Raw genomic sequence first — 26,375 nt, forward strand, 5'->3', positions numbered from 1 at the left:
ATCTCTAATCAATCCACGGTGACATTGTTAAAGCAGAGTCCCAGCACAAAACAAAACTAAAACACCCTGGGCATACCGTTTCGCGCTTCTTATTAGTTGCTCAAAAGTAATTTGACCGTATGAAATGCATAATATAAACCTAGAAACATATACGTGAGCAGTATTTACGTAGTATCGGTGTTAAGACATACCTCTCAAATACTGTAAATCAAGTTAAAAATATCTCAAGACTGATTCTGGTCATAATGAAACCATGTTTCGTGTATGTTTTCTTTAAAGTACCGAGACCAGCCATATACTGTATGTTTATGTTCCAAAATTAATATCGTTTATGGCCTTCACACGCGTTGCAGTATGCTCCTATTCTTTTTATGCTCAGGCACTAAGATTTCCCTTCAGTGGTAAAATTCCATATGAATATTCAATACTTAAACAGGCACAGTTAAGACATTAAATATACATATACATACTGTATACAGTACAGTTTTCATACGGTAATATGTTTATGTTCCTAAATCAATCTCTTTGATGAGCATGTGAAAGGCATGGTGAATCGATTCTCAAAAATTACTGTACTTTGCATGATTGGAAACAAATGCGTGATTGCGAAATGCTGTGGTGTTACTTTTACAAAGACGGTCAATGAAAAAAAGAATGTTGACCAGGGCAATACTTTGAGTTTACACTTACAGCTTGTCCAAGGTCATTCATTATTAATACTATTAGTAATATCTTCATTAAAGACTTTGATGGCGACAGCTCAAACATGAGAGGTTGAGCTTTATTTGCTCCACCTTGCTGAAATTCCGGATACTATTATTTTGCTTGTCGTATTATAGGAGAATTTACGGTAACTAGTGGTATTTACCGGTAACTCGCGGTATTTACCGGTAACTTGCGGTAGACTGCGTACAGCGTACCGGAACATAATGCAGTATCGCCCGCGCATTTTGAATGGCTGCATCTGTACCTGAGTCAGCTATGTATGCTTCATTTGGTAAAGGCACAATATTTTAGATGTACAGTATGCACTTCCAAAATTCCAAATTCCAATTTCCAAAAGACATTCTAAAATTTATATTCAAATTTACTAAATACAGAAAATAATTTTATATGTTCATAAACCAACCAAGGGGACACCCAGGAGTTTGTTGATAGATGATCAACAGAACTCTTTTGATTTCTCCAGGAATTTGCACATACTCTTTTAAACTTTTCTAAAATAAACTTAAACGCCGATATGATAATTTGCAAACTGAACAAAATTGGATTGAAAGGGCACAAACAATGAGGTCATACTACTGAGGGGTAGTAAATATAGAAATATTACCATTTAAGCCATAATCTTGTTATGTTTATCAGTTTATCATAATCAATGGTCACTCAAAGGAGCTCTGTAACCTGAAGTAAAGCATGCAACAAAATTCAGATATATTACAAAGGAACAGGTAAAGGTTTATTCCATGCTGAAAAGAGAAGAAAGAAAACACAATGTTTCGGCTGTGGAGCCTCCTTCGGGTGTAGAAGAAGGCTGTGGAGTCTTCTTCACACCCGAAAAAGGCTCCACAGATGAAATTTGGTGTTTCCTTTCTTCTCTTTTCAGCATATGTTATGACCCCAAGTGTCTAGGGGTAAAGGGATGTAACATTTAGGATAATTTTTGGAAGAAGGTGTGTTCTGGTGAGGGACTAGGAAGCATGATAACAAGGGTCGGTGCAAAAGTGATGATTTTAAGTTGAATAAGTGACTGGTATGAAGTAAGACACAATAACACACAGGGTAAGGGAACTAGAGTGGTGCCAAAGAAAAGAAAAGAAACAAAGTGGAGCTGGCTAGGAAAGTGAGGGAAAGCTAATCTGACTACAAAAGAAAACCCGAAACACACGGTCTTCGGCGTCTTCAACACCCTAGCTAACCTCTACTGACTACCTAAAACCATACAAGACAAACGGCACTCACTCGTACTAAACTAGTGTGACTAATACAAGAATCAACTACGTGTGTGAAAAATGTACCCAACAACCTAAACTAACTCTATGCACAGAAGTTCACACAAATACACAAGTGAACTACAAATACAAACAAAAGTAGACAAGTAACAGGGTACAAAACAACACAGAGGTTGATACAATAACACTTTTGGGCAAGGTAATGGCAAAATAAGGATAACCTAAACAAACGAAAGTACAAAGAGACTAACAGAAACACACACACACACACAACACACAAAGCAAAACAACAAACCAACAAATCAAAAGCGAAGCAATAACCAAAGCCGAGCGGGACCAAAGTCAAACGAAAGGCCTCTCCTTCCTGAAAACCTCCATGTTACATACTGAATAAGATGCACTCCGATTCGATTGGGTGAGAAGCTGATCGATGATGAAGTCATACGGAAACAGTGGTGTAATGGTGGGCCAATGGGGGAGGGAGAACAATCAAAGTCAGCAGTGTGGAACATAACAACAAAAGCACACACAGACTACACACAGACCACACACTGGGACGTAACAGCATGGAATAAACCTTTACTTGTTCCTTTGCAGCCTTCGCATGCTCACACAGCTACCTACTTGAACTAAGATATATTACCATTCCTTAAAACACACAAGGCAAGGGGTACATGGCCTTTCAAAGAGTCCTCAAGTCCAACTACAGCGCAGTCCACCACAGCAGAGTGTTGTAGGACAGCCTGGAAAATAGGTGCATCAGTAAATTCTCATAACTAACTGATCTTTCATTAAATGATGGAGTACTCTGCAATAAAAGTACAATCACATAAAATGAAGACAAAATGATGCTAGTACAACTAAAAAAGACCTGTTGTTTTCTTCAGCGCTTTACTGGACTTTAAAGAATTTACAGCATGTTTTACTACCATAATTTCCTATTCTGTGTAAATTAGCATTACACTTGTATATCTCTACCTCAGAATAACATCTTTCAACATCGTACACATTTAAACATGATACATGTACAATTAGTCTCAGAACCTCTTAAATCAAACTCATTAACCAGGTACAGCAGCTACAGCACAACTGAGTTTTTTAAACTCCAAAAATCCACATGCAAATATACTGTAGGTAAAAATGCATTTTCACATTCTAATAGACTTATCGTATTTTCATTTTTTAGCACTTACAGTAATCAGCTATATTTCAGGTTAACAGCTCCAGCATCTAAGATTCTTTCTTACCTCCTCTAGAGCCCCTGTGGATAGTCTGTGGCCAGCAACATTGATTACATCATCAGATCTTGACATGATATACAAGAATCGTTCTTCATCCATGAAGCCAGCATCCATTGTGTCATAGTAACCCTGGTAAAGAGCAAAATCACAACACCCATTTCTGTCACTTTGAGACATTTATTAATGAGATTGTACTATATTAGGAACAAGTAATAGGTTTATTCCATGCTGAAAAAAAGAAGAAAGAAAACAATGTTTCGGGCGTGGAGCCTTCTTCAGGTGTAAGAAGGCCTGAAGAAGGCCCCACGGCGGAAACATTGTTTTCTTTCTTCTTTTTTTCAGCATGGAATAAACCTATTACTTGTTCCTTTGCAGCCTACGCATGCTGACGCAGATACCCACCTGAACTTGTACTATATTATATTTTCTAAATAATTTAGTTTTATTAGTAGTAATTTTGTCTTTGCAGTCATCTGCTATGGGTTGTGCTGATGATGTAGAAGCAGTTTCAAAAGAACTTAGTTTTATTATTTCTAAAAACAGTAAAGGCAAAAACTGCTGACACTTGCTTAAAAAGAGACAGATAAAGCTAAAAAGAAAAAAAGAAGAGAGACATCCCTGTAGATGTGAACAGTTTTGATGGGGATAGTTAACAAGAGTCACAACTTTTTATAGTGTAAACCAAGAAAAGATTACACTAGTAAAAGTTGATAAAAGTTAGAGAGAAGAAAACAACTTTTCCCTGCTGCAAATCGAAAAAGGCACACATGACCCTACATAGAACAACCTGAACAAAACTCTTAAGAAAGAGGGCACTGTGCTTTGTTAAACCCAACTTTGTTTCCCCATGGTGTGGATGCTGCCATTGCCCCTGCACTGAACCATTAGCAGTTCCTCTGCCTTTCCGTAATCTAGAGCATAAAACCAAGAATCTAAAGGCATTGAAAATACTGCTAAATATAAATCACTGTAGTCATTCCATGTTCTGCTTCCCAATAATGCATAGTCTAAAACCTACTGTAAGTACATGTGGAAATGTAAGAGACAATGTTACCCTGTTTGGCATGAATTTTGCTCAACTAATGTGAAAAGGTTAACTGTATTTTTAACATTAAATAGAGAATTAAAATTCTGTTGTGTAATGGAAACATTAGCAAAAGTTGTATTTATACACACAAAAATCCATCACTAGTACTGCATCCTGAGGATTCACACCACTAGATGGTGATCTTTATCCGTGAAGCAGCTGACCTACTTTTGAGTCACTGTACAGCCAACAGAAATCCAACTTTTGCATCTTATATGTTTGTGAGTACAGCTGATATGAAACCATAGGCATTGTTCCCCGAAGGAAGGCCAATAGACAACATACATCTTTTGTAAACATTAATTGTTATATTTCACAGTTCATACTCCACTATGAAATAAACAACACATATTTCTAGCCTTTCTCTTTGACATTTCAGTATATTCTAGAGGGAAAGTCAAAGGCAAATGTAGATTTCTGTAAGACTGCGTGTTATCAAGATAGGCTCTTATCTTCTCATGCCAGTTCAAAGCACAAAATCAAATCCCAAAAGAATGTAAGTACTGTATAAACCAAGGTTTAATTTATCAGGCACATTCCTCCAGGCATAGACCCAGTCTCGACCAGCTTCAAATGAGAGGTAAGACAAGGATCACTTTATTGTGTTTTTCCCAGCCCCATTGAAACTTGGCACTCACAATAATGATACTGTACTCCATTTTCATTTCCCAACATGGCACATCTTAAGAAATATATTCAGACTAAATTTTGGTGAAAAATACCAGAATTTTCCGTAAGATCCACAAAAGTCAGTACTTTTATTGCTTGTCTGTTTCTATAACAACAAAGAAGGTTAGAGGCAGCAGGTCTAATAGCTAATACTAAAAAGTGGCAAATAGCACTACCAGCATTTTCCTCTACAAAATTTGCACAGAAGTGCATATATTTTTTATTTACAATTTTTGCATTTATTAGCTGTGTTCATGCCAGATCCCAAAGGACTTAAAACAAAAGAGCCTACTACTCCAGCCAGATTAATGCAGAACTTGAAGGAGGCTGGTATGCAAAACTGTGACTTAGAAAATATTATTTAACTGCTGCCTTAACAAATAGAAGGTGGTAACACAACTGTCTATTTTAAGGAATGCTTTGTTTATGCCTTTAGTTTAGGTACTGTAACACTGTATTGTGTTATCGGGATATGTGCATTCCTGAAACAGCTCTCTGTGCATTCTAGCAGCACTGTTCTGAATAGGGTATGAATATACCACTCGTAGGAAACAACGCATTTTGCCGTTTTATTGCAAAGGAAAAAATATGTAAGAACCTTTCCTGGTAAACACACACTCTCTGCAGTTATTGAAAGAGCAGTGACAATAATGTAGAGAAGAACTGGCTAACTTACAGGGAACCTTGTGAAGTAGAGTTGTACAAACAGGTCATCATTCTGCCAGAGTGTGGATGCTGATCCTGGAGGCAAAGGAAGCCTATATAACAAGATTTGAGAAATTATTATTATTATTATTATTATTATTATTATTATTATTATTATTATTATTATTATTAATGTGGTGGTGGTAATATTTAAGCACTGCACAAAATAAATATTTTAATCACATCACAATGTTATTATTAATCACATCTTTAGTCTAATTTATTCTCCATTAAATGTGTAGATGATCTCTGCAATTTTTCATTTTAAGGTTTTCTTTTTAAATTTTAAAAAACATGTCACAACATAAGACAAAGATATAATTTCCTGTACATTTAACACAACAATGTTTCAAAGCACAAGAGCATTCTAGGAAATCATCTCTATGCTGTTTGAACTGACCTCAGGTTTCCTCACTGTTAAATAGCTGTTTTCTCTGAGTACACTGCATAGATACTGAGCAACTGTATACTCTAGCTAGTACTGAGAGGCGTGTTTTTGTTACAGTTTCTGCAACTTTTCTTTCTACAAATTACTATAGCATTAATAAATAGAAAACTGAACTAAAAATAATATATTTCCAGAATTAAAAAAAATAATCTTCCAACAAAAAATACCAAATACTGTGAATATGAAAGGTACTTTAGCCTCACTTTCATAACAAAATGGCATTTATTCAATGCACATTTTTTTCAGGAAATGTTTCACAATTCCAGCTGGATAAGATCTGAAACACAAGAAGTTGTCAACTTTTTAGAAAAAAAAGCTTAATGTAAAAGTCAGAGGCTTTAAAATTCTATATAATAGGTCAAAAGGTGTTTTTGGAATCCTATTTAATTTCAATTGATTTTAAATGTGAAAAAATGTTCCACAGAGATGATTTCATCCTATACAAGACAATTTAAAATTGATTGTTTTTCTGATAGGAGTAAGTGAAACATTTAGTTAACATAACACCAATTTGACTATTTAAATTTTATTTGATTCATTTAAGAAGAGCACAATAAAGTTCCAAAAATGAAGAAATGGGCACATTTGTTTGCTTGCACCAAATATTCAATCTATTTATGTCCATAAATTCTATATAAAGTATTACCAGAAAATATTCACACAAACACACACACAATTCTTTCTAATTGTATGTATGAATGGATGTATACAATGCCTCAATAACAAATTCCAAAATGGACTATTTAAGCTATTTTTGTCATTCCAAATTCTTAGCATTACAAATAATTAGTGAATGAAAACTGAAAAAGTCAATGTAAAATGAATAAGAGCTGTCTATAGAAAACAGATACTTTGGCCATTGTTCAAAAATCGAAACTTAGTATCACAGTGATGCAATTCAAGTTATTAGAGTACTGAGCAAACCAAATGCACTTGTTCTTGACCATTAGTATGCATTACAACAGTGTTAATACTAGAAAATGAAGCATAATCATTGAATAGTTCTGAATAAAAAGGATTCTGAATAAATCAATCACTTGACTATTGTGAGGTAATAAACAGCAAACTACTGTGTGGTCATAAAGTTTCGTTTCATGTTTTTTCACCTGAGACAAAGTTTGAAAAGGTTCGTGTAAAATCATATTTACAATATCTAGAAAGGAGGTCTAGAAAGACATATGATAATCTAGAGAGGGTTGTGCTTAATAATAAAGCAATAGAAAACATCTCGAGCAAATACATGATTATAAGAAGCTGCATAAATTCCAGTTCCAAAACTCACATGAAGTACAGTACACACATGCAAACAGGCTTTTACAGTGTAAACAAAGCCAAGTCAAAAACAACACAAGTGGAAGCAGGAAAGTGCATTCAAAACATAAGGAAACACACAGAGTGGTGGTAGTATTGAGCCACACTATCCAGACTTGTTGCTGAAGCTGATACCCTGGATTCCTTCAAGAAATGGCAGGATAAGATCACTGGATCAATTAGTTACTGCAAAAAAACAAAATGAGCTAGATGAACCAAATGGCCTACTTTCGTTTGGAATCAGTCCTTATATTTCAAAGTACAGCGATTTGTGATACAGGGAAACTGAAAGGGTAAAGGTGAAAGTCATTGTACCTTCATTAAAGCTTAAGCAGTAGAACCGACACATTCTCATGGTGATTAAACAAGCAACAACATACTAAATTCACCTTAAAATGCCGTATTGATTTTGTAATGTGTTCCTAATACTACGTTTTAATAAGGTAAAGATAAACTTGAAATGTACAGTATACCTCCTTAATTCAATTTGTTGTTATTTCTAATTTCATACTGCTTAAATGTCTTCTTTAAGGATGCTTAAAACTAAATCTTACCCCCGATACAAGTGTGTAGGAAACATAGTAACTGACGTTGCTTCTGTTATTACTACCATTATTTTTGTACCATTTATTATACCATTGTTTTTATTGTAGTCCTAAATTCAGGTCACGTGTTATGCTTTAATAGAAAGTAATAAAGGACCGCTTAACATGAATATAATATGTAATTGCATATCCAATTATAATTAATTTATGCAAGAACCAACAAGCACAAACATGATGAGCTGCAAAAATACCTCTCATTCTGTAAATAAAAGGACATGTTTTCAAAGACAAGCAGTTCACAATTGCCATTGCAGAGCTTACATTAAGATGACACCAAATGAACTGGAAGAAAGCATAGAGAGAACAGTCTGTTTAGCTAAGAAACCAAGTATTTTTAAAAAACAATAATGATGTCAGACCCCAGTTCCATGAGTTCCATCAGTTGCTGTAGCAGAATCTAGGGCAATTGAAGGATTAAAATAGCATTTGCTGTAAATTAATTAAAGTCTCAGTCAGCAAGTAGTGTACCAAATAAAAAAAACAGTCTATTTAAAGTAAGTCTAAGCATTTTGTATTGCATCAACCACTCACTCTCTTTACAAGATTCTGTACCCATAAATAAATCTGACATTTTATAGCTATAGTTGTGTTAATACAGAGGAACTACTAAAAACAAACCAATTAGTAGACCTTAATAATTAAAGACATAAAACTAAGTTCCTCTTACACTGGAACTGTTATGATGTAACAGATGACTATTACTGTCATCTATGAATCCCTGCTCATGGTAGCATATTTTATCAAAACATTCCAGCATTACAAGGGTATGCTGAAAAATTATCTTGTTAGGGCATATAAAAGTCCTTAAAAGTGCAGGAATGTAATCTTAATACATGTACAGGTAGTGGACAAAAAATACACCTGGGTAAATGAGGTACCCCAGGTATATTGAAAGCAAGGACTTCAACACATACTTGTATAGTGGCACCTGCATTAACTAAGCAAATCACATTATCACATTATAATAAATTCTGGATAGCATGGCTAAAAGAGAGATAAGAGAGACTTCAGTGGCTTTAGTGAAAGTGGGATGACAAGTGGCGTGATTTGGCAGGAGCTTCAGTGACCAAGACAGCCCAACGTCCTCATGATTCATGTGTCCAAAATGACGTAAGCACAGAAATCTGAGGTAAAGACATCATTGGCCAAGTGGAATTAAAACGACATATAACAGAATTGTGCGATAATTCAAAGTGCAAGGCTACACAGGCAAGCAACGGCTAATCATCTGACTGCAAACCTGGGGTACAACCAGCCAATTTAATCAAAAAGAGTCTGCTGAGAACTCCACAGAGCAGATTACCATGGTCAGGTTGCAGTACACAACTTACTTATCACATCTGGCAATGACATTCGTGAGTCCAGCGGTGCAAAGAGCAGAGGCAATTGACCACCAAGCAGTGAAGAACTGTGATGTGGTCAGATGGATCATCCTTTACATAGTGACCAGTGTACCAACCAAAAGAACTGAGTGCTTAGTTTCAACATTGAGAGTTTCTGGTGGTTCCATAATGTCGGGGAGGGTGCATTTTCCTGTCATGGTTGAGGTGCATAGAAGTCAAGGCCAATGCTAATTTCTACTTAGTACATGGAAGATAATTTTCACTCCATGCTGCAGCATTTCTTTCCTCCTGGAATGTGTTTACTCCAGGATGACAGTACCCTCATCCACGGAGCACATGGGGTCTCCCAATTAGTAAACATGAGGTATCACTGATGTTTTCCATATGTCATGGCTTTTCTTAGTCACCAGTCACTAAACCCAATCAAGCATTTATTGGAAACTCTAGAACAATGCTCGAGACAGCTTCTTCCATCTCTATCAACAGGTGTGATTTGATTGAATTTCTATTGGAAGAATGTCACCAAGTATCTCCTACATAATTCCAGATACTGGCAATAACTAGATGACCCCATAGGACTTTGCCTACAGGCCATATAGACCATGCACAGTCAACTCCCTGTTAAATGATTTTATATTGATGTTTCTATTTGGCCACCACCTGTACCTCACTCTAGACTAAGATGTGTCCGTAACACCACTACAGTGCTACATTTTAGTTGTTAAAAGTGACTTTGTATTGGTCTCAATAAAATGAACTAGTATGCAAATTTCAAAGAGACGAAATTACAATTTGCAATTTGTGAGATAAGAGTAAGAGAGAAAAAGAAAATGTGAACAGAATTCTTTTTTTTAACAGAAGGCATATAAAATGTAACTTCTTTCTAAATCCCAAGAGTGAAATTTCACATCCTGAATGGACAATATAAAACCTTTGCATTTAAATTCACCTGAAATTATGTGAGGTGTGCAATTTAAAAGAGCACAACAATTGCTGCAACAGATGAAAAGGTCGTTCTTACTTTACCACAATGTTTCCTAAAGTTCTTGGTTTAACTTCCTGCATGTTGTCATCGACCACCATGACTGAAAAATAATTCAAAAGAAGTTTAGTTAGTCCTGAATGTACAATAGAACAGTTGTGTGAGGGACAAAATTAAATTTAAATAATGTGTAAACTATCAGTAAATGCCCTCAAACATCTGCCTATATGTCTAGTAATAAGTTAAGAAATAAGTATATTTTCAAAAGAGATATAAATATTAAAGTTAAAAAAAATAATGTGGGACCTTAAGTGAAAAAGAGAAGATTTGTGTACCAGAAAGTATAGATTAAAAAATACAACAAAAACATGTATATTTTACACAGATAACTAAAATAATGAGGACATAAACCACACATTTTATATGTTCATTTAAATCTATAGGAACAGATACTGGTATAAAAATAACTATTAATTTTGTTTAAAAAATGTTATTTAATTTATACAAATCTTGTGAATTAACAAATACATGCTAGAAACATGCATGGGTGGCATGGTGGTGCTGTAGTTAACATTGCTGTCTCGCGAAACTAGCAGCCTGGGTTAAATTCCTAGGGTGCTATCTGCGTGGAGTTCCTATGTTCTCCCTGTGTTTGTGTGGGTTTCTTCGCACAGTCCAAAGATATACTAGTAGGTTAAGTGGCTTTTGGGAAAACTGCCCCTGGTGTGAGTGTGTGCATGTCTGTGTCTGTCTGTGTGTGCCCTGCAATGGACTGGCATCCCAGTCAAAATTGATACATGACCCAGCCTTGTGCCCATTACTGTACTTGTGCCCATTGCTTGCCAAGACAGGCTCCCACAGCCCTGAACTGGACGAAGCAGTTAGACAGTGGATTTAATTGTGAAATAATTTATCTTTATGTCCTCTGCTTGTAATTAACATTATGTAGTATTTTCCATTACATTCAGAAATCCTCCAAATTCAATAACATTGAATAGCATTTTTTTATATTACCCAAATTTTAACTGTCCCCTTTGTCCTTTGTAAAAGAAAATATTTTTTTCTTGTATTAGTGAAGTGGACGAATCAGCTATATACATACCGTTGTATCCAGGGACAGCCTTTCCAGCTTGACCTGCAGGGGGTGTTGATGAGTTTCCCAGACCAATGCAGGAGGCAGTTATAGGAGATCCACTTTCTAATCAATGAGAAAAATAAAAAGATACATGTAAGGAAAGAACGTTGCACACCCTAAAAAAAGAAGGCCTGAAAATCGAAAAGAAAATAACTTTAAAGCTGAAAAGTTTACATTGTCAGTTAAATACTACCTAAAAACAATAATGCTTATGCAGCACTAATGTGATCTGAAAAGCTACAGTATGAGACAAAAAAATCTGCTTCACGTTAAACTTCAGAGGATCAAATAAAAAAATATATATTTTCTTTTTTTGGGGGGTTTGTATCACTGACTTTTCCCATGTGACCTATGAGACCAATAACAAGTAGTATGAGGAATGTCCTTGAAGAGGACTGGTGAGGGGGCTGCTGTCTGGCACTCAAAGACTGTGTACTTAGTGATCATCAGGGCTTGCATCTCAGATGAACAAACTGAACTTTGTGTCTCCCGCTGAAAAAACAGAAAATCTAGTGGCCAGGGTTCATATTTTAAGATTACTGCGTGCAATTATAAAAAATCTTCTGCATTATGCAGTTACTATTAGGTGCATTCAGTATGTAAGCAAATTGTGGTAACAGGTGATGAAATTCTGAAATTTCTAAAACCCCAAAACAAGCAATGGAACATGGAAAAAGCTGCCCAGCCATTTTGATGATGTTGACACCAAGGCTTCTTTCAAGAAAGCTCTGGATGAGATCAATTAGCTATTACCTACCAGATGAACTAGACTGGCTAAACAGCCTCCTTTTGTTTGTAACATTTCTTAATTATTTTTCTTTTTCTCCAGTGGAATTAGAAGATACAGTAATTTAGGTGGAATTTTCTGTATTAAGCTATGAGTTCTTTCTTTTATTCTTGAATTCCATTAACACACACAGAAGAAGTTTTAACCAAATGTGCCATGTTGAAGGAAACTGAAGAAGTCTAAAGTCTCAGAGGCGACTTTCAGCTATGGACCCCAAGCACCATTTTCAAAGCAAGAAATTCACAGCTCTTTAAGGAGTTCCAACTTATCCAACAGCTAACAATTTCTCTAATAGTTGTTCCCCTTGAAAATAAAGAGATTCACCATTATTTGTTAATTGACCCAGTCAAAATCTCAATTTACAGTTTGCTGTTCATTTCCAATACTTCAGTACATTTTTTTGGACTGCAAAATCCTAATTAGGAATCTGAAAATCATTGTGAATTGGACTGATATCTATCTCGATGAACCAAAACATTCACCACTCCAGCCCCTACCTTCAGTCTCTATAGCACTAGATTAGCAATATACTGTAAGTCACTGTTACACATCAAATACATGATCTTTCAACCAGCTCTAGCCAACCAAGACCAAGACAGACAACTGGTCACAGGCCTTAACATACACATCAGACACTGGGTCTGAACAGATAAGTTCCTTCAGGCAGACCCTACAGCTTTTAAAACAATTATATAGAATTTAAAAGTACAGTACTGTACAAAAGTACATAAGAAAGGTTACAAATGAGTAACCAAAAACTATTTGGGTCATCTGGTTTATTGCTAGTTAGTTGCTAATTGATGCAAATATCTCATCCATCCAGTTCTAGAAAGAACTCAGAGAAAAAGTTGCACTGCTATAAAAAGCAGCATGAAAATTGTTGAAGTACAACATATTTAAATCAAGCTGTTAGGTTTTTCAAAGAAAGTTTAAAGTTATTTTCTAATTAGCAAATCTATTCATGTTAGTAATTAAAATGCAACAACTTAATGGCTATAAACATTTTAAGCAAAGTCAGCAATTAAACTCGTGACTTTGGCAGTAAAAATCACCTAACTCATGCCTTTCAAAACACATCTGAAAATCACTGGCATGTTAATAATATATAAAGAAAATCTAGTCCCTTTATTTAAGGCCAAGGATTACTGAAATGTAACACATCACAGGCACCTATGTCTGTACATTGGATGTCAGTTTCCAGTGCAGCCAGATTATGCTTGACCTGTTTCTGATTTTTAAATCTCAATTTAATCTTTCCAGCTCCTAACAGGGAAAAAAGAGATGATCTCTTCCATTTTAATTCAGGATTATCATAGCTCTTAGGAATCAATTTATTTTACTTTTTTTATTTTACTGTTTTCCGTGTAAGATTAAATAAAGTAAAACTACTGAATTATTTTATCTTTGAGGATAACAGCCTTTTTATGACAGCAATGCTCAGAAAATGTTAAAAACAATCATATAATCACTTATAGAGCTTCTTCATCTTGAAAATCCACTGTTTTGTTAGAAATAGGGTATTTGTACAGTATTGTACGAATTTGTAGGGTATTTGTACAGTACTGCTTACTCACCTACAGTATCTAATGCTGTTTCTAATTTACTCCAACCAGAAGGACAGAACCAATGCATGTCTGTTGTGCTTTGAGTGTTTACCTTTCCAGAATCAAATGCACCTGTAATATGTGATCAAGAGCTGTACCACTTTCCTAAGAGGAACTTTTGATCGTTGATGATGACATTTTGAGCCACAGTAAATGCTACACTTACTGTACATTTGGTCCAGATCAGAAATGATTGTGTAAAATGTGCATGTGGTACACAGAACTAGACAAGCAACACCACAAAGTATTAACCCTACTCACATTTTATAGTTGTTTCAGAATACGCAGGTGATACCCAGACAGCTACCAATCTGGATAGATTGTGTAAGAAGAGATAAAATCTTAGCTCATGGAAAATACTACAGAAAATATGAAACCAGAAAACCACATTGTTTGAACTTGAAGATTTAATCCTAATTGTAAACTGAAGATAAAATGATATGCAGTGAAGTAATTGAAAATTTACAATTTAATTTGTTTGTCAGAATAATGATTAAACCCCACAAGGGAGACTCCACAAAATAACAGCTCATGCATGGGATAATAGACTCTGAAAATAATCACTTAAATCTACTAATAGCATTTAGATATAGTAATCATTTAGTGTATCTAAATTTGTTTACAGTATTACCTGAATTCAGCACGTGCGAATTTGTCAAGGGGTGTTTTAAGGTGACTTTCAAAAACATTCTAATGACTTCCAAACAGTTTGTATGTATATTTAATATGAATACCAAGTTCTAAAGATTTACAAAATAAACTTCACAAAAACAAGTTTCTGAAATCAGGTTTTCACACTAAATAAAATGTATGACAAGATGATTTCCATTATACTCTTGCACAATTGTACTTACATGCAAATGAGGAGACACTCTTTTACTTGTGAAAGACAAATGTCAATCGCAATGCTATAAATGATTTACACATGGAACAAAAAAAAGAGCCACAATGTACTGTAGGTCTACAACTACCCAATATTTGTTTTAGTTTGGAGGTTTGAAAATAATATTTAGTACAGCCATTCAACATTTCACATAATACACACACAAATATAATACATGTACCTCATGAAAAGTGCCATTTTGAGAAGAAAGGAGATTTACATGGCAGGTACAAAAAAAGCCTGTCAAACTGAGAACTCAATCAAAGCCTGTAAAATTCAGAATTCTCTCAATTCTCTCAAGACAGCTATTCAATTAAGAAAGAGTGTTCACTTAATTTTGCCTTCAGAACTCCTAAATCTTTTTGCACTTGAAAATGTTTTTCAACATGTGTATTTAGTAGCTGATGAACATTCACACTGCTCAGTCTAAACGGTCTACTATTTTGATACAATAACAGTATAGCACGTTTCTCAGGACCAAACCAAGAGCAGGTTTTGCAGTCCACTTTCCTGCATAACATGGACTATACAAGTACAGCAGAAATAATACAACATATACAAGGTAAGGGAGAGTACGGCTGTATTGCTTATTTGTAATTAAAATAAATACATTTAAACTAAATACAATTAACCACTGAATATCAAAGAACAAAATAGGCATTTAAAGTTTCAAAAAATAGAATTAAAGTGAACCTAAATGGAATTAAGGAACAAGTAATAGGTTTATTCCTTGCTGAAAAGAGAAGAAAGAAAACACAACGTTTCGGCCATGGAGCCTTCTTCAGGGGTTTTCTTTCTTAAACTGCTGGGCTTGAATTCAGAAGTGCCATTGAGTTTAAGTCAAAAGGATCTTTTATATTTTATATAAGTGCAAAAATTGACCTTTTCCTTGCTAGTATGTGCTAAGTACAATTTTGGGTGATTTTGCTCCATACATTATGTTGAAAGAAATTCCAAAATACAGGAGGCTAAGGATAGATTGAAATGAATGAGTGTTGTAAAAAGTCAGTATATACGTGTCAAATACAAATACCACACTGAGAATCACAACACAGAACAAGTATTCGAAATAGCAGAATTTCTTCAGTTTTGCTTACAATGCATACTGTTTCCCTTGTCAAACTAATTTGGAGACATAATCATTCCTACACAGACATAACGTAAACAAATGGGGTAAAATATTTTGAAATAAAGCAGGTTTGAAAATGTTATTGTGTTGGAATTTCTGAAGCTGAGTTTCTACTATTGAGTGAACAGCAAATTACAGTGGATGACAATTTGTAAACCTTATACAACATAAGCATTGCATGAGGAAGAGCATATGCAGTATAGCAGTATACTATATTCTGGATGTTCTGTCATAAATATCAACCCATTTATAAAAAAAAAATATTCCATTGGTTTCTAATCAGAACACAATTTGGAAACGCATTTCTGATTGTGAATATATTGTATAATGTAGGAAAACTGACAGTGTGATAAACTTACAATAGAAGGTAAAACTCAATTTTCTTTTTAATGATAGTTAGGGGAATGAGGAAATAATGCAGAATGTCATACATTTTATTCAAGGCATGTAACTTATTATATTTATTATTTAAATATTTATTCTTTAAAGCATATCCAAATGCATCAATTTTAAAGCATAACTTTGTGCAAAGACCACAGACAGTGGTCTACAGGGCAGTGGAAAAATTTCATATGGTTATTCTTTATCCTGTTCTCACCAAGTGGATGAGTACACATGTGGAGCGTGCCAAAAGACGCCTACAGGCTCAAGTGCTTGTTTCCCACAGTGAAAGGTTCTGTTGGCTCTGTTATGGAGTGTGGTGCATTTTCCTGACATAGTTTAGGTCCACTTAACTTTATGCTAAGCGCATTGAAGCTGGTCTGGCCAAACACCCAGTTCATTGTATTTTTGTGTTTCCTTTATTTTGGCAGTTAGCTGTAGATGGATACACAAAGTAATGAATCAATCTCAAACACAGCAGAAATAGAGATGTACAGTGCCTTGAAGAGGTATCCATACCTTTCGTATGGTGTTCTATTTTGTGAAATTTCAAAAGGATGCATGCACGTTTTTTAATATTTTATTCAAAACCAGATTGCTCCAACTCAAGAATTCTAAGGGTTAGTTAAAGATAAGTTAAAGTCAATATCAGAACAAAACTAAGAAGTATAAGCAGTCAGATGCATAAATGCAATATGTACACCTTTGGCAGCAATTACAGCCACAAAATATTTTGGCTAAGTCTTAACGAAGTGAGCACACTGATTTGGGGGCAATTTGTGATCATTCTGCTTGGCAGATTTGCTTAATCTCTGTCATGTTGTTTGGTGATTGCTTTTGGATAGCAGCTTTGGATCACTGTCTTGCTGAAAGGTGAATTTTCTCCCAGTGTTTAAGTCCTGAGCAGACTAAAACAGGTTTTCCTTTAGAAATTGTCTGTACATTGTTCCCTCTATTTTTTCTTCAATCCCACCAAACTTTCCTGACTCTGCTGAGGAGGCACATCCCCATAGCATGATGCTGGACTGTAGGGATGGTGTTGACTCAAGAGGTATGCTTTGTTGGTTCTGCACCTTGCCATTTAGACAACACGTTTGTTTAACGAATGTGACCACTTCACTTTTTGTCACACGTTTGCAGGATCACTCAGTGTTTTTTGCAAACTCCAGGCAGAATTGAGAGTTTGCTTTTAGTTAAGGTTTCCTTCCTGCCACTGTAAGCATGCTGCTTACACCTTCACCAGGCTAAGTGACGCGATTTAGAGAATTTAGCAAACAATCGGTTAAGGACTGTCCAAAGCCATAGTTGTTACAAACCAGGTCCAAACCGAGAAGATGTTCCTGAGATACCAGTAGGAAAATGAAGAGACTGAATAGTGAAACGGGGACTGAAATCACTGGAGGTTATGATTTTAAGTACAGGGGCAACACAAGATCAAAGTCAGAGAAAACAAGCCCACTAACAGGCACAATGGAGCAGGAATCCAAGACTAGTGACAAGGACTAAAACTAAGTGAAGAAATATTGCTAAGGCTGGTCTTAAATACTGTGATGTTAACAAGTGAATGATATAACTACGCTCAGGTGGTACTGACTTCCACCACAATCTAGTAACTATGGGAACTGATGATCTGACTGGTTGAGAGGGAGCTCAGTCGATTGCTGTGATGTTTCAAGTGCGCGTAGTAGGATTTTAAAGAGAACAATGTGAGTCGTCACATACAGGCTAGTTTTGAGACACATTCTGGATGTTTTCTCCCATCTCAGGTACTTAACTGTAGCTCTTTCGAAGTTAGAGTTATCTTCATGGTGGTACCTCTAACCAGTGTCCTCCATGCTCAGCTGCTCACTATGAATGGACAACGTGATGTACAGTATGTAGTGTGTGTGTGTATATGTGTGTTTGTGTGTCTTCCACTTCTTAATCTAAAGGATCTGAAATTTTTCTATACCATTACCATGATCTGTGTTTTATTAGACTTTACAACTGAACTGTTTTGAAAGCTCATCGGTCTTCATGGTTAAATCTTTGCTTGAATTTCAGACAGTTGCATTTATCCTGCAGTCATGTGGATGAGTATTATTGCACCAAAATCCATTCAACTAATCATGTGGCTTCTTAATATATTATGTACCTAAAGTAATTTAGGTGTGCCATAGCAAAAGGTTTGAATACTTTTGCAATCATGATATATGTATTCTTTCATTTTTTTGGTTTGAGTGTGTGGAGTACATTGTGTATCTATTAACTATTAACTGATACTTCAAATTGCCATGACTGCAAGCTTTAAACCAACAATGTGAAAACTGTGTAAGGGTCTGAATACTTTTGCAAGGCACTTAAAAAAAACAACAGAGAAATATGATTTTAAGTCTTGTTCTCTTACAAATGGGTAGATCTTTACAGTAGATATAGTAGATACAGTATATGGATATAAACAGCGTTGCACAGCAATTGCTAGTCTTGATAAACACAATTAATAGAAACCGACAGCAGGGCTAAGTTAAATTTGGTAACCTTCCAGCCATGTGTTTATATCCCTTTTCAGTAGACCACCACTGAATCCAGTTTACAAGAGAGCTTTTGTAGGTTTATGAATGTGACAATGATAAGTAGGAGTACAGGTAATGCAAGTGTACTGGAGTATTTGAGCAATAGCATTAGTCACTGGCAGAGACTCTATAGGAATACAGAGGTAATCTGTATTCTTCTTTTCTGAAGGATCCACATTGCCTGAATGTCTGCAAGACTGTTGTCTTCTGCACAGTATCTGGTAGCATTTAAATTTGAGTGATTTATGGAATCTGAACTCAGGTTCATTCAAGTTGAAAATGAATAATGCTCCTAATAATTATTAAAGATCAATAGTAATTTCAAAAAGTAATTTTCCTTTTACAAATTGCATTTTCTAATGCTTACATTAAAAGGTTTTGAGGCAACAGTTGTCTACCATATAGTACAGTATGAACTGACATTTGATTTTAGAATTTGTGACTTCATGACAGATTAATTGTGGTAGTCAGTGTTTGCTTTAGTCTGAGATTCCCAAAGCCCAGTATTGCTGAAAGCCAGCAGTAAATAGAAGCTCTCAGGCAGAGTACTTTAATTGGTCACATGCTACAGGAGTTGGGCAGGAGGATGTCAGAGATCATCCATTCACAATGTAAAATCACCCCACTCCTAGCAAGACAATTCTGTCTGAGTGTTATCAGTGAGGCTGTGCTAGTTCCTATCACCACACAAAACCCAGTTGTTTGCATTGTGATGTCTTTATTTTTTCATTCCTTTCATTCATTCTGGCTAAGCAACAATGGATATTCTAATTAGGTGCCATATCTAGGGAATATAAGTTGCTAAATTATGCTTTTTTTCTTTACAAAAAGCATGACATAAGCACAATAATGTGTAAAAATAGCATTAGTGATAATGTCCACAGCTTTTATTTTTACAAAATCAAGGTAATACATAAATAAATTCAACCTGGCATTTGTAGTTTTGAGGAATCATCAACAGCAGTATATATAAATCTCTTGCTGAAAAGAGCACTGCAGAGCATTAGCATTTAAAAATCACAGAGTACAGAGTCCACAGCTGTATAAACACAGAAACACTAAATTAATCCCCAAATGGACTTGTACACTGTAGCAATCTTCAGATAAATTGCATAAATCCAAAGCTAAGTCAGACAATATTACAATATTTTCACATTACACTGGTTCAGAGCATAAGACTGCATTTGAGTTTCCTCAACAGCCTTTGCTCATTGTTCAGAATATATTTATTTTTAATTAAATGCATTATTTGCTGCTCAGCCTGCCTGGCATACTGTAAGAGGATTGAGACTGTCCAAATATTGTATTTTTTATTTTTATCAGTCAAATAATTGCAAATAATTAAATACGTTAAATGAATAAGAAATATGTTCTGCTAATGACACAGCGTCCTTTACTTGGTTATGAAATGTGTTGTGCTTCACAATCTTCATGAACTAAAGACTATCAGCTTTCAGCATAATTCCCTAGCATAGCTTCAAATAAAAGATAGTAAGGGATTGTTTCCACAGGCCAGAACGAAAAAACCTCTCTATTCCACTTATCAACAAAATCAGTAAGTTTATACTATTTGTGAGCATGGAAGCTCCGAACTAGAAAAATAGTGGTTGCTGGGTAACCAGAATGACATCAGCAACCTTCATCATTTTTCACCCTAGAGTTCATCCTAAAATAGCTCACAGATTACCAGCAGGCTTCAAAACAGTTCGTCCATTTCTTTTCTTTTTAATCCATTCTCAGTGGTAAATGAGTGTTGGTATTTAAGCAGATAAGGGGTCATGGTTATTTCCAACCCAACACTCAGCTTAAAACATACACAAATATAATATATTTGGCTTAGTTTGATACTCAAGTTGAATGGAGATAGCAAAACAGATTTACCATTTTAAGGGTGATGCAGATTTAAAAAGAAATGAAGCACATAAAAACTACTTTATTAAATTGGAAGCACTTAAAGCCAGAATCTTTGGGAGATTCAATAAACTGGTAAGAAATTATAGAATTATATTCCTGACAACTACAGGATAGAAATATTTTCTAAAGTAATAAAAAATTAGGCCTACGTCTAAAAAATATGTTGGACATTTTATTTAATTCAATAATATGATACAGTATATAAGATAGACTTTTTACCAAGACTTGCAAGTTCACAGGACTTTACATTACAATTTTTTTTACCTTAATAAGAAAACAGACTATTCTTTTGCATCCCTGAAAGTTAAGCGTTGATTTCAATTAAGCTCAAACTCAACGTCACATCCAAGCAACAATGTAAAGAAACACTACAAACAGTACTAAGTCTTTTGCAGAAACTAAATTAATAAGAGAATAATATTCACTGAAGTCTGTTACACAGCTTCCATTCCCACATGAATTAGGAGAGATGTCTCATTTACTGAACACTTTGTAATTTTATGTCAGCAGTTATTAATATAATTACTAATATAATCATTTTTACAAGGATCATGGTGATGCAGCAATAAATTCCATGGCATACTTAAGGACAGGAGTAGCAAGATCATATGGACCATAAACATCAACATATGTACAGCACATTATACTGTATATAAAACCCTTGATGAAAACAGCATTGCAAATCATTACCATTTAAAAGTAACATAGTCCAGAGCTGCATAAAACCAGATTCACTTAATACGTGCCCAAATGGACTTGTACGCTATCGCAAATCCTCAGAAAAGCAAAAAAAAGACATTTTGAATTGCATAACTAAGAAACATCTAGGACACTTCTGCAGATCTACAATCATGCATACTAATCAAACTATTGTAATTTTTACCTTGATAGGAAAGCAGATTATGCTTGTGTAGCATAGAAAATTAAAAGCAGATTTCAGTGAAGCCCAAAATTAATTTCACATCCGAGCAATATTTCAGTGCACATAATAGATACTTGTAGGACTGAGTGGGGGGGCTGTGTCAGAGTGTGTTGGCTGCAAAGGAACAATGAAAAGTTAATTCCACAGATCTTAAAGGCTCAGCAGCCAAAGCACTTTGGTTCTCTTTTCAACTTTCCAGCATGTTCCTAGAGAGAGATGTTTTTTTAATCAATGGTTTTTGGTTTTCCAAATTTCAATTATTACTATGTGCTCCTGTTGTCAGAAAGGTACAAATAATAATGCTTAATTTCATAGTGATCTTGAGAACCCCTAGCCTATCCCGAAACACAGATGCAAGAACACAACTATTTTAAAAACATCAATTAACACTGGCACTTGTCTTTGGAAGGTGAAAGACAACTGCAGCACCCAGGGGAAACCTATGCAAACATGGGAAGATACACAGACGTTGCCCCAGTCCAATAACTGATTCCAGGAAAGCAGAATACAAACCTGTTTATAAACTGAAAACTGATGCAAGAGACCTGCTTCTTATATTTGCAATATGTTCCAAGGTGTGTGTCTAATTGATCAGGGTCATACTTTTAACTGGTTAGTTTAAATAAATAAAAAACACTACAGGCTAAAGCTGATCTGTTTAGAAAGTGTTTACAAATTAACGAAAGAGGAACTAAGTTCTCAAAAACACAGTTTAAGAATATAACCTCATAGCTTGTGGTTTGTGTTTGGATAACAGCCAAGGCATACTGTATGTTTTGAAGATAAAACTTCAATACTATATTTTTATCAATTCACTACAGTAAGTTCAGAAAAAAATATTTTATTTAGGCAGAAAACACACTTCAAGAAAAAGTATTACAGTACATTAATGGTGGCCTGAGAATAAACCAGTTCATCATGGCAAAAACAAATCTTTATGTTGTTTACAATCTTTTAAATCTTTTATATACTACATCAATGTAACATTAAAATATATAAACACAAGTTAATAATAGAAACAAGGAATACAGACCAATATATGCAAATAGATGCATTTACAACATCCACCACTGAGCAGTACAGAAACCCCTCAAAAGCTAATTTAAAGAAGCATTATTAAAGAGAAGCTACAGTGCCTTGCGAAAGTATTCGGCCCCCTTGAACTTTTCAACCTTTTGCCACATTTCAGGCTTCAAACATAAAGATATAATTTTTTTATTTTATGTGAAGAATCACCAACAAGTGGGACACAATTGTGAAGTGGAACGAAATCTATTGGATTTTTGAAACTTTTTGAACTAATAAAAAAATGAAAAGTGGGGCGTGCAAAATTATTCGGCCCCTTAACTTTCAGTGCAGCAAACTCACTCCAGAAGTTCAGCGAGGATCTCTGAATGATCCAATGTTGTCCTAAATGACTGATGGTGATAAATAGAATCCACCTGTGTGTAATCAAGTCTCTGTATAAATGCACCTGCTCTGTGATAGTCTCAAGGTTCTGTTGAAAGCGCAGAGAGCATCATGAAGACCAAGGAACACACCAGGCAGGTCCGTAATACTGTTGTGGAGAAGTTTAAAGCTGGATTTGGATACAAAAAGATTTCCCAAGCTTCAAACATCCCAAGGAGCACTGTGCAAGCGATCATCTTGAAATGGAAGGAGTATCAGACCACTGCAAATCTACCAAGACCTGGCCGTCCCTCTAAACTTTCAGCTCAGACAAGGAGAAGACTGATCAGAGATGCAGCCAAGAGGCCCATGATCACTCTGGATGAACTGCAGAGAACTACAGCTGAGGTGGGAGAGTCTGTCCATAGGACAACAATCAGTCTTACACTGCACAAATCTGGCCTTTATGGAAGAGTGGCAAGAAGAAAGCCATTTCTCAAAGATATCCATTAAAAGTCTCGTCTAAAGTTTGCCACAAGCCACCTGGGAGACACCCCAAACATGTGGAAGAAGGTGCTCTGGTCAGATGAAACCAAAATCGAACTTTTTGGCCACAATGCAAAACGATATGTTTGGCGTAAAAGCAACACAGCTCATCACCCTCAACACACCATCCCCACTGTCAAACATGGTGGTGGCAGCATCATGGTTTGGGCCTGCTTTTCTTCAGCAGGGACAGGGAAGATGGTTAAAATTGAGGGGAAGATGGATGCAGCCAAATACAGGACCATTCTGGATGAAAACCTGTTGGAGTCTGCAAAAGACCTGAAACTGGGACGGAGATTTACCTTCCAACAAGACAATGATCCCAAACATACAGCAAAATCTACAAAGGAATGGTTCACAAATAAACGTATCCAGGTGTTTGAATGGCCAAGTCAAAGTCCAGACCTGAATCCAATCGAGAATCTGTGGAAAGAGCTGAAAACTGCTGTTCACAAACGCTCTCCATCCAACCTCACTGAGCTCGAGCTGTTTTGCAAGGAAGAATGGGCAAGAATTTCAGTCTCTCGATGTGCAAAACTGATAGAGACATACCCCAAGCGACTTGCAGCTGTAATCGCAGCAAAAGGTGGCTCTACAAAGTATTAACGCAAGGGGGCCGAATAATTTTGCACGCCCCACTTTTCATTTTTTTATTAGTTCAAAAAGTTTCAAAAATCCAATAGATTTCGTTCCACTTCACAATTGTGTCCCACTTGTTGGTGATTCTTCACATAAAATAAAAAATTTATATCTTTATGTTTGAAGCCTGAAATGTGGCAAAAGGTTGAAAAGTTCAAGGGGGCCGAATACTTTCGCAAGGCACTGTACATGTCAGTTGGGAGCCTTGCTTTTTTACTTAAGTGCCTGTAGTTTCCTGGACTAATTATATAAAGTGATTTTCTTAGGAGTTAAAGTACTGACTTTTTTCTTAAATATATTTCGTAGCGTTAGGTGAACTTCTAGCTTCAAAGCAGAGAGGACGTGTCCTGAGGTCTGGGGAATCACTTGAGCAGAAACAATTATAATGTTTACCTTAGTATACCTAGGTATGTTGTGGGTTAATGATTGTCAAGGAGCAGTACAGACACACACAATATATAAGACCACATTACGAGCACAAAGAGAGGAAGGAACAAGATACAGTAGAAGAAAAGGAAGGAGCGAAGAGTCTGGAGGAGGTGGAACAAGCATGTGCCAGGCGAGAGCCCCTACTTCATGATCATCCAAACCAAATCTAATTGAAGCTATTAGAACCTTGCTAGAAAACATGCTATTCTGTATTTTCAGGAAACTTGGGTTTCCTGCGTAAAAGACACTTCAGTTAGAAATGTCTTTCCTGCTTAGGGGGCATTTTTATGGAAAGGGATATAGGCTTCCATTTATTTTGCGGCTTATCTCTTATGTGGCCTCTGTAGGCATTAAGAGTTTTAATGCTTAGTAGCAGTCTGGGGTTTTCTGGGTGACCAGAATGTTAGGCCTCTCGTAAATACTGTACATAGAGTAAATTGTGTGTTGTATGTTTTTTTTTTTTGTATGGAGTGTAGTTTGTGGCTTCTCATTGTAAAAAGTATTTATGCAACCAAGTGTGTCTGGATTATTACTGCTCTCACAAAGACTTCATGTGCCTCTAATTACACCAACCACTCAGTTACAGTATATTGCTAGAAAGTCAGAGTTATGAATAATTATTTCTCTTATTGACTAAACCACTTGATCAAGTCCAAATTTTCACCAATTTTTAACCCCCCTGTAACAGGAGCTGTGGTAGCTCAGATGGCTAGGGCATCTAGCTCCTGACTAGAAGGTCCTGGGTTCAATAATAATAATAATAATAATAATAATAATAATAATAATTGCTTACACTTATATAGCGCTTTTCTGGACACTCCACTCAAAGCGCTTTACAGTTAATGGGGACTCCCCTCCACCACCACCTATGTGCAGCATCCACCTGGATGATGCGACGGCAGCCATAGTGCGCCAGAACGCTCACCACACATCAGCTATCAGTGGGGAGGAGAGCAGAGTAATGAAGCCAATTTTTTATAGATGGGGATTATTAGGAGGCCATGACTGGTAAGGGCCAATGGGAAATTTGGCCAGGACGCCGGGGTTACCCCCGGCGGTTACCCAATCCCAGGTAGGGGTAAGTGATTTAGCTTGCTCTAATTCCTTCCAGACGGCTCCCAGGTCCACTCAGCCTGCTTTCTAAGTAAGAAACGGGGGTTAATCCTTTTGGGGGTAATAGGCCAGTGTGGATGGTCAAAGAAAAATGGTGGCCCTTGCCCCCCATTCCCCAATGGGCCTTTATAGCCTGAAAAAAGGAACTTCCTTCCTACCATTTGTAACAATACCCATGCACAAAAGAAACATAATCCTCAGGCCTGATGGACTTAATCAAATATTTAAAACAGAGATGCTTAACATAATAAAAACTGCATTTTGATGAGAGGTGAAAGAATTTAATCTTTTTCAGTATAAAATGTGGCTCTGTGAAAATGAATAATAAATAGTATTAGCTATGACCTCCCTAAACATTACCTCACTCCTTGCTGTGTTGATGAATAAACCTGATCAGTCTCTGGACAAATGGCTACAGCTGGCCAGTCATGGCTGTCTCTTGATGAGGGCAATGGTGAGTGGATGCCACAGATGTTCTTCTGGACTCAAGTCAGGATAAAGCCTCCAGGTGGCTTGACACATACACTAATCACATAATGCTCGCCACAACATCTCTACCTGTATTGTCCTTTGTCAAGTCTGTCAAGGGTAAAAATGCACTACTCTTCCTAT

At 36.0% G+C, this 26,375-nt stretch overlaps 1 protein-coding gene and 1 long non-coding RNA gene across 3 annotated transcripts in view; both read right to left on the reverse strand.

The window, feature by feature from the left end:
* Positions 1–26,375, reverse strand: part of acss3 (acyl-CoA synthetase short chain family member 3) — a 98,773-nt gene that overhangs the window by 6,515 nt on the left and 65,883 nt on the right. The window contains exons 10-14 of one of the 2 annotated variants that reach the window (XM_088647244.1): positions 11,443–11,538; positions 10,380–10,443; positions 5,623–5,704; positions 3,197–3,319; positions 2,610–2,692 (exon numbers count right to left, since the gene is read on the reverse strand). In XM_088647244.1, the coding sequence (XP_088503370.1) occupies positions 2,610–2,692; positions 3,197–3,319; positions 5,623–5,704; positions 10,380–10,443; positions 11,443–11,538 (448 nt within the window). Of the gene's footprint in view, positions 1–2,592; positions 2,693–3,196; positions 3,320–5,622; positions 5,705–10,379; positions 10,444–11,442; positions 11,539–26,375 lie in introns of both variants that reach the window. The other variant, XM_088647243.1, reaches the window with a different exon arrangement.
* Positions 6,684–10,372, reverse strand: LOC148654659 (uncharacterized). Its single transcript, XR_015941506.1, has 2 exons — positions 8,207–10,372; positions 6,684–7,596 (listed from the first exon to the last, which is right to left on the reverse strand). It is a non-coding gene; the product is annotated as an uncharacterized LOC148654659 (long non-coding RNA).

This window comes from Lepisosteus platostomus, chromosome 9, assembly GCF_059453375.1.
Source record: "Lepisosteus platostomus isolate fLepPlt1 chromosome 9, fLepPlt1.hap1, whole genome shotgun sequence".
Taxonomy (NCBI): domain Eukaryota; kingdom Metazoa; phylum Chordata; class Actinopteri; order Semionotiformes; family Lepisosteidae; genus Lepisosteus; species Lepisosteus platostomus.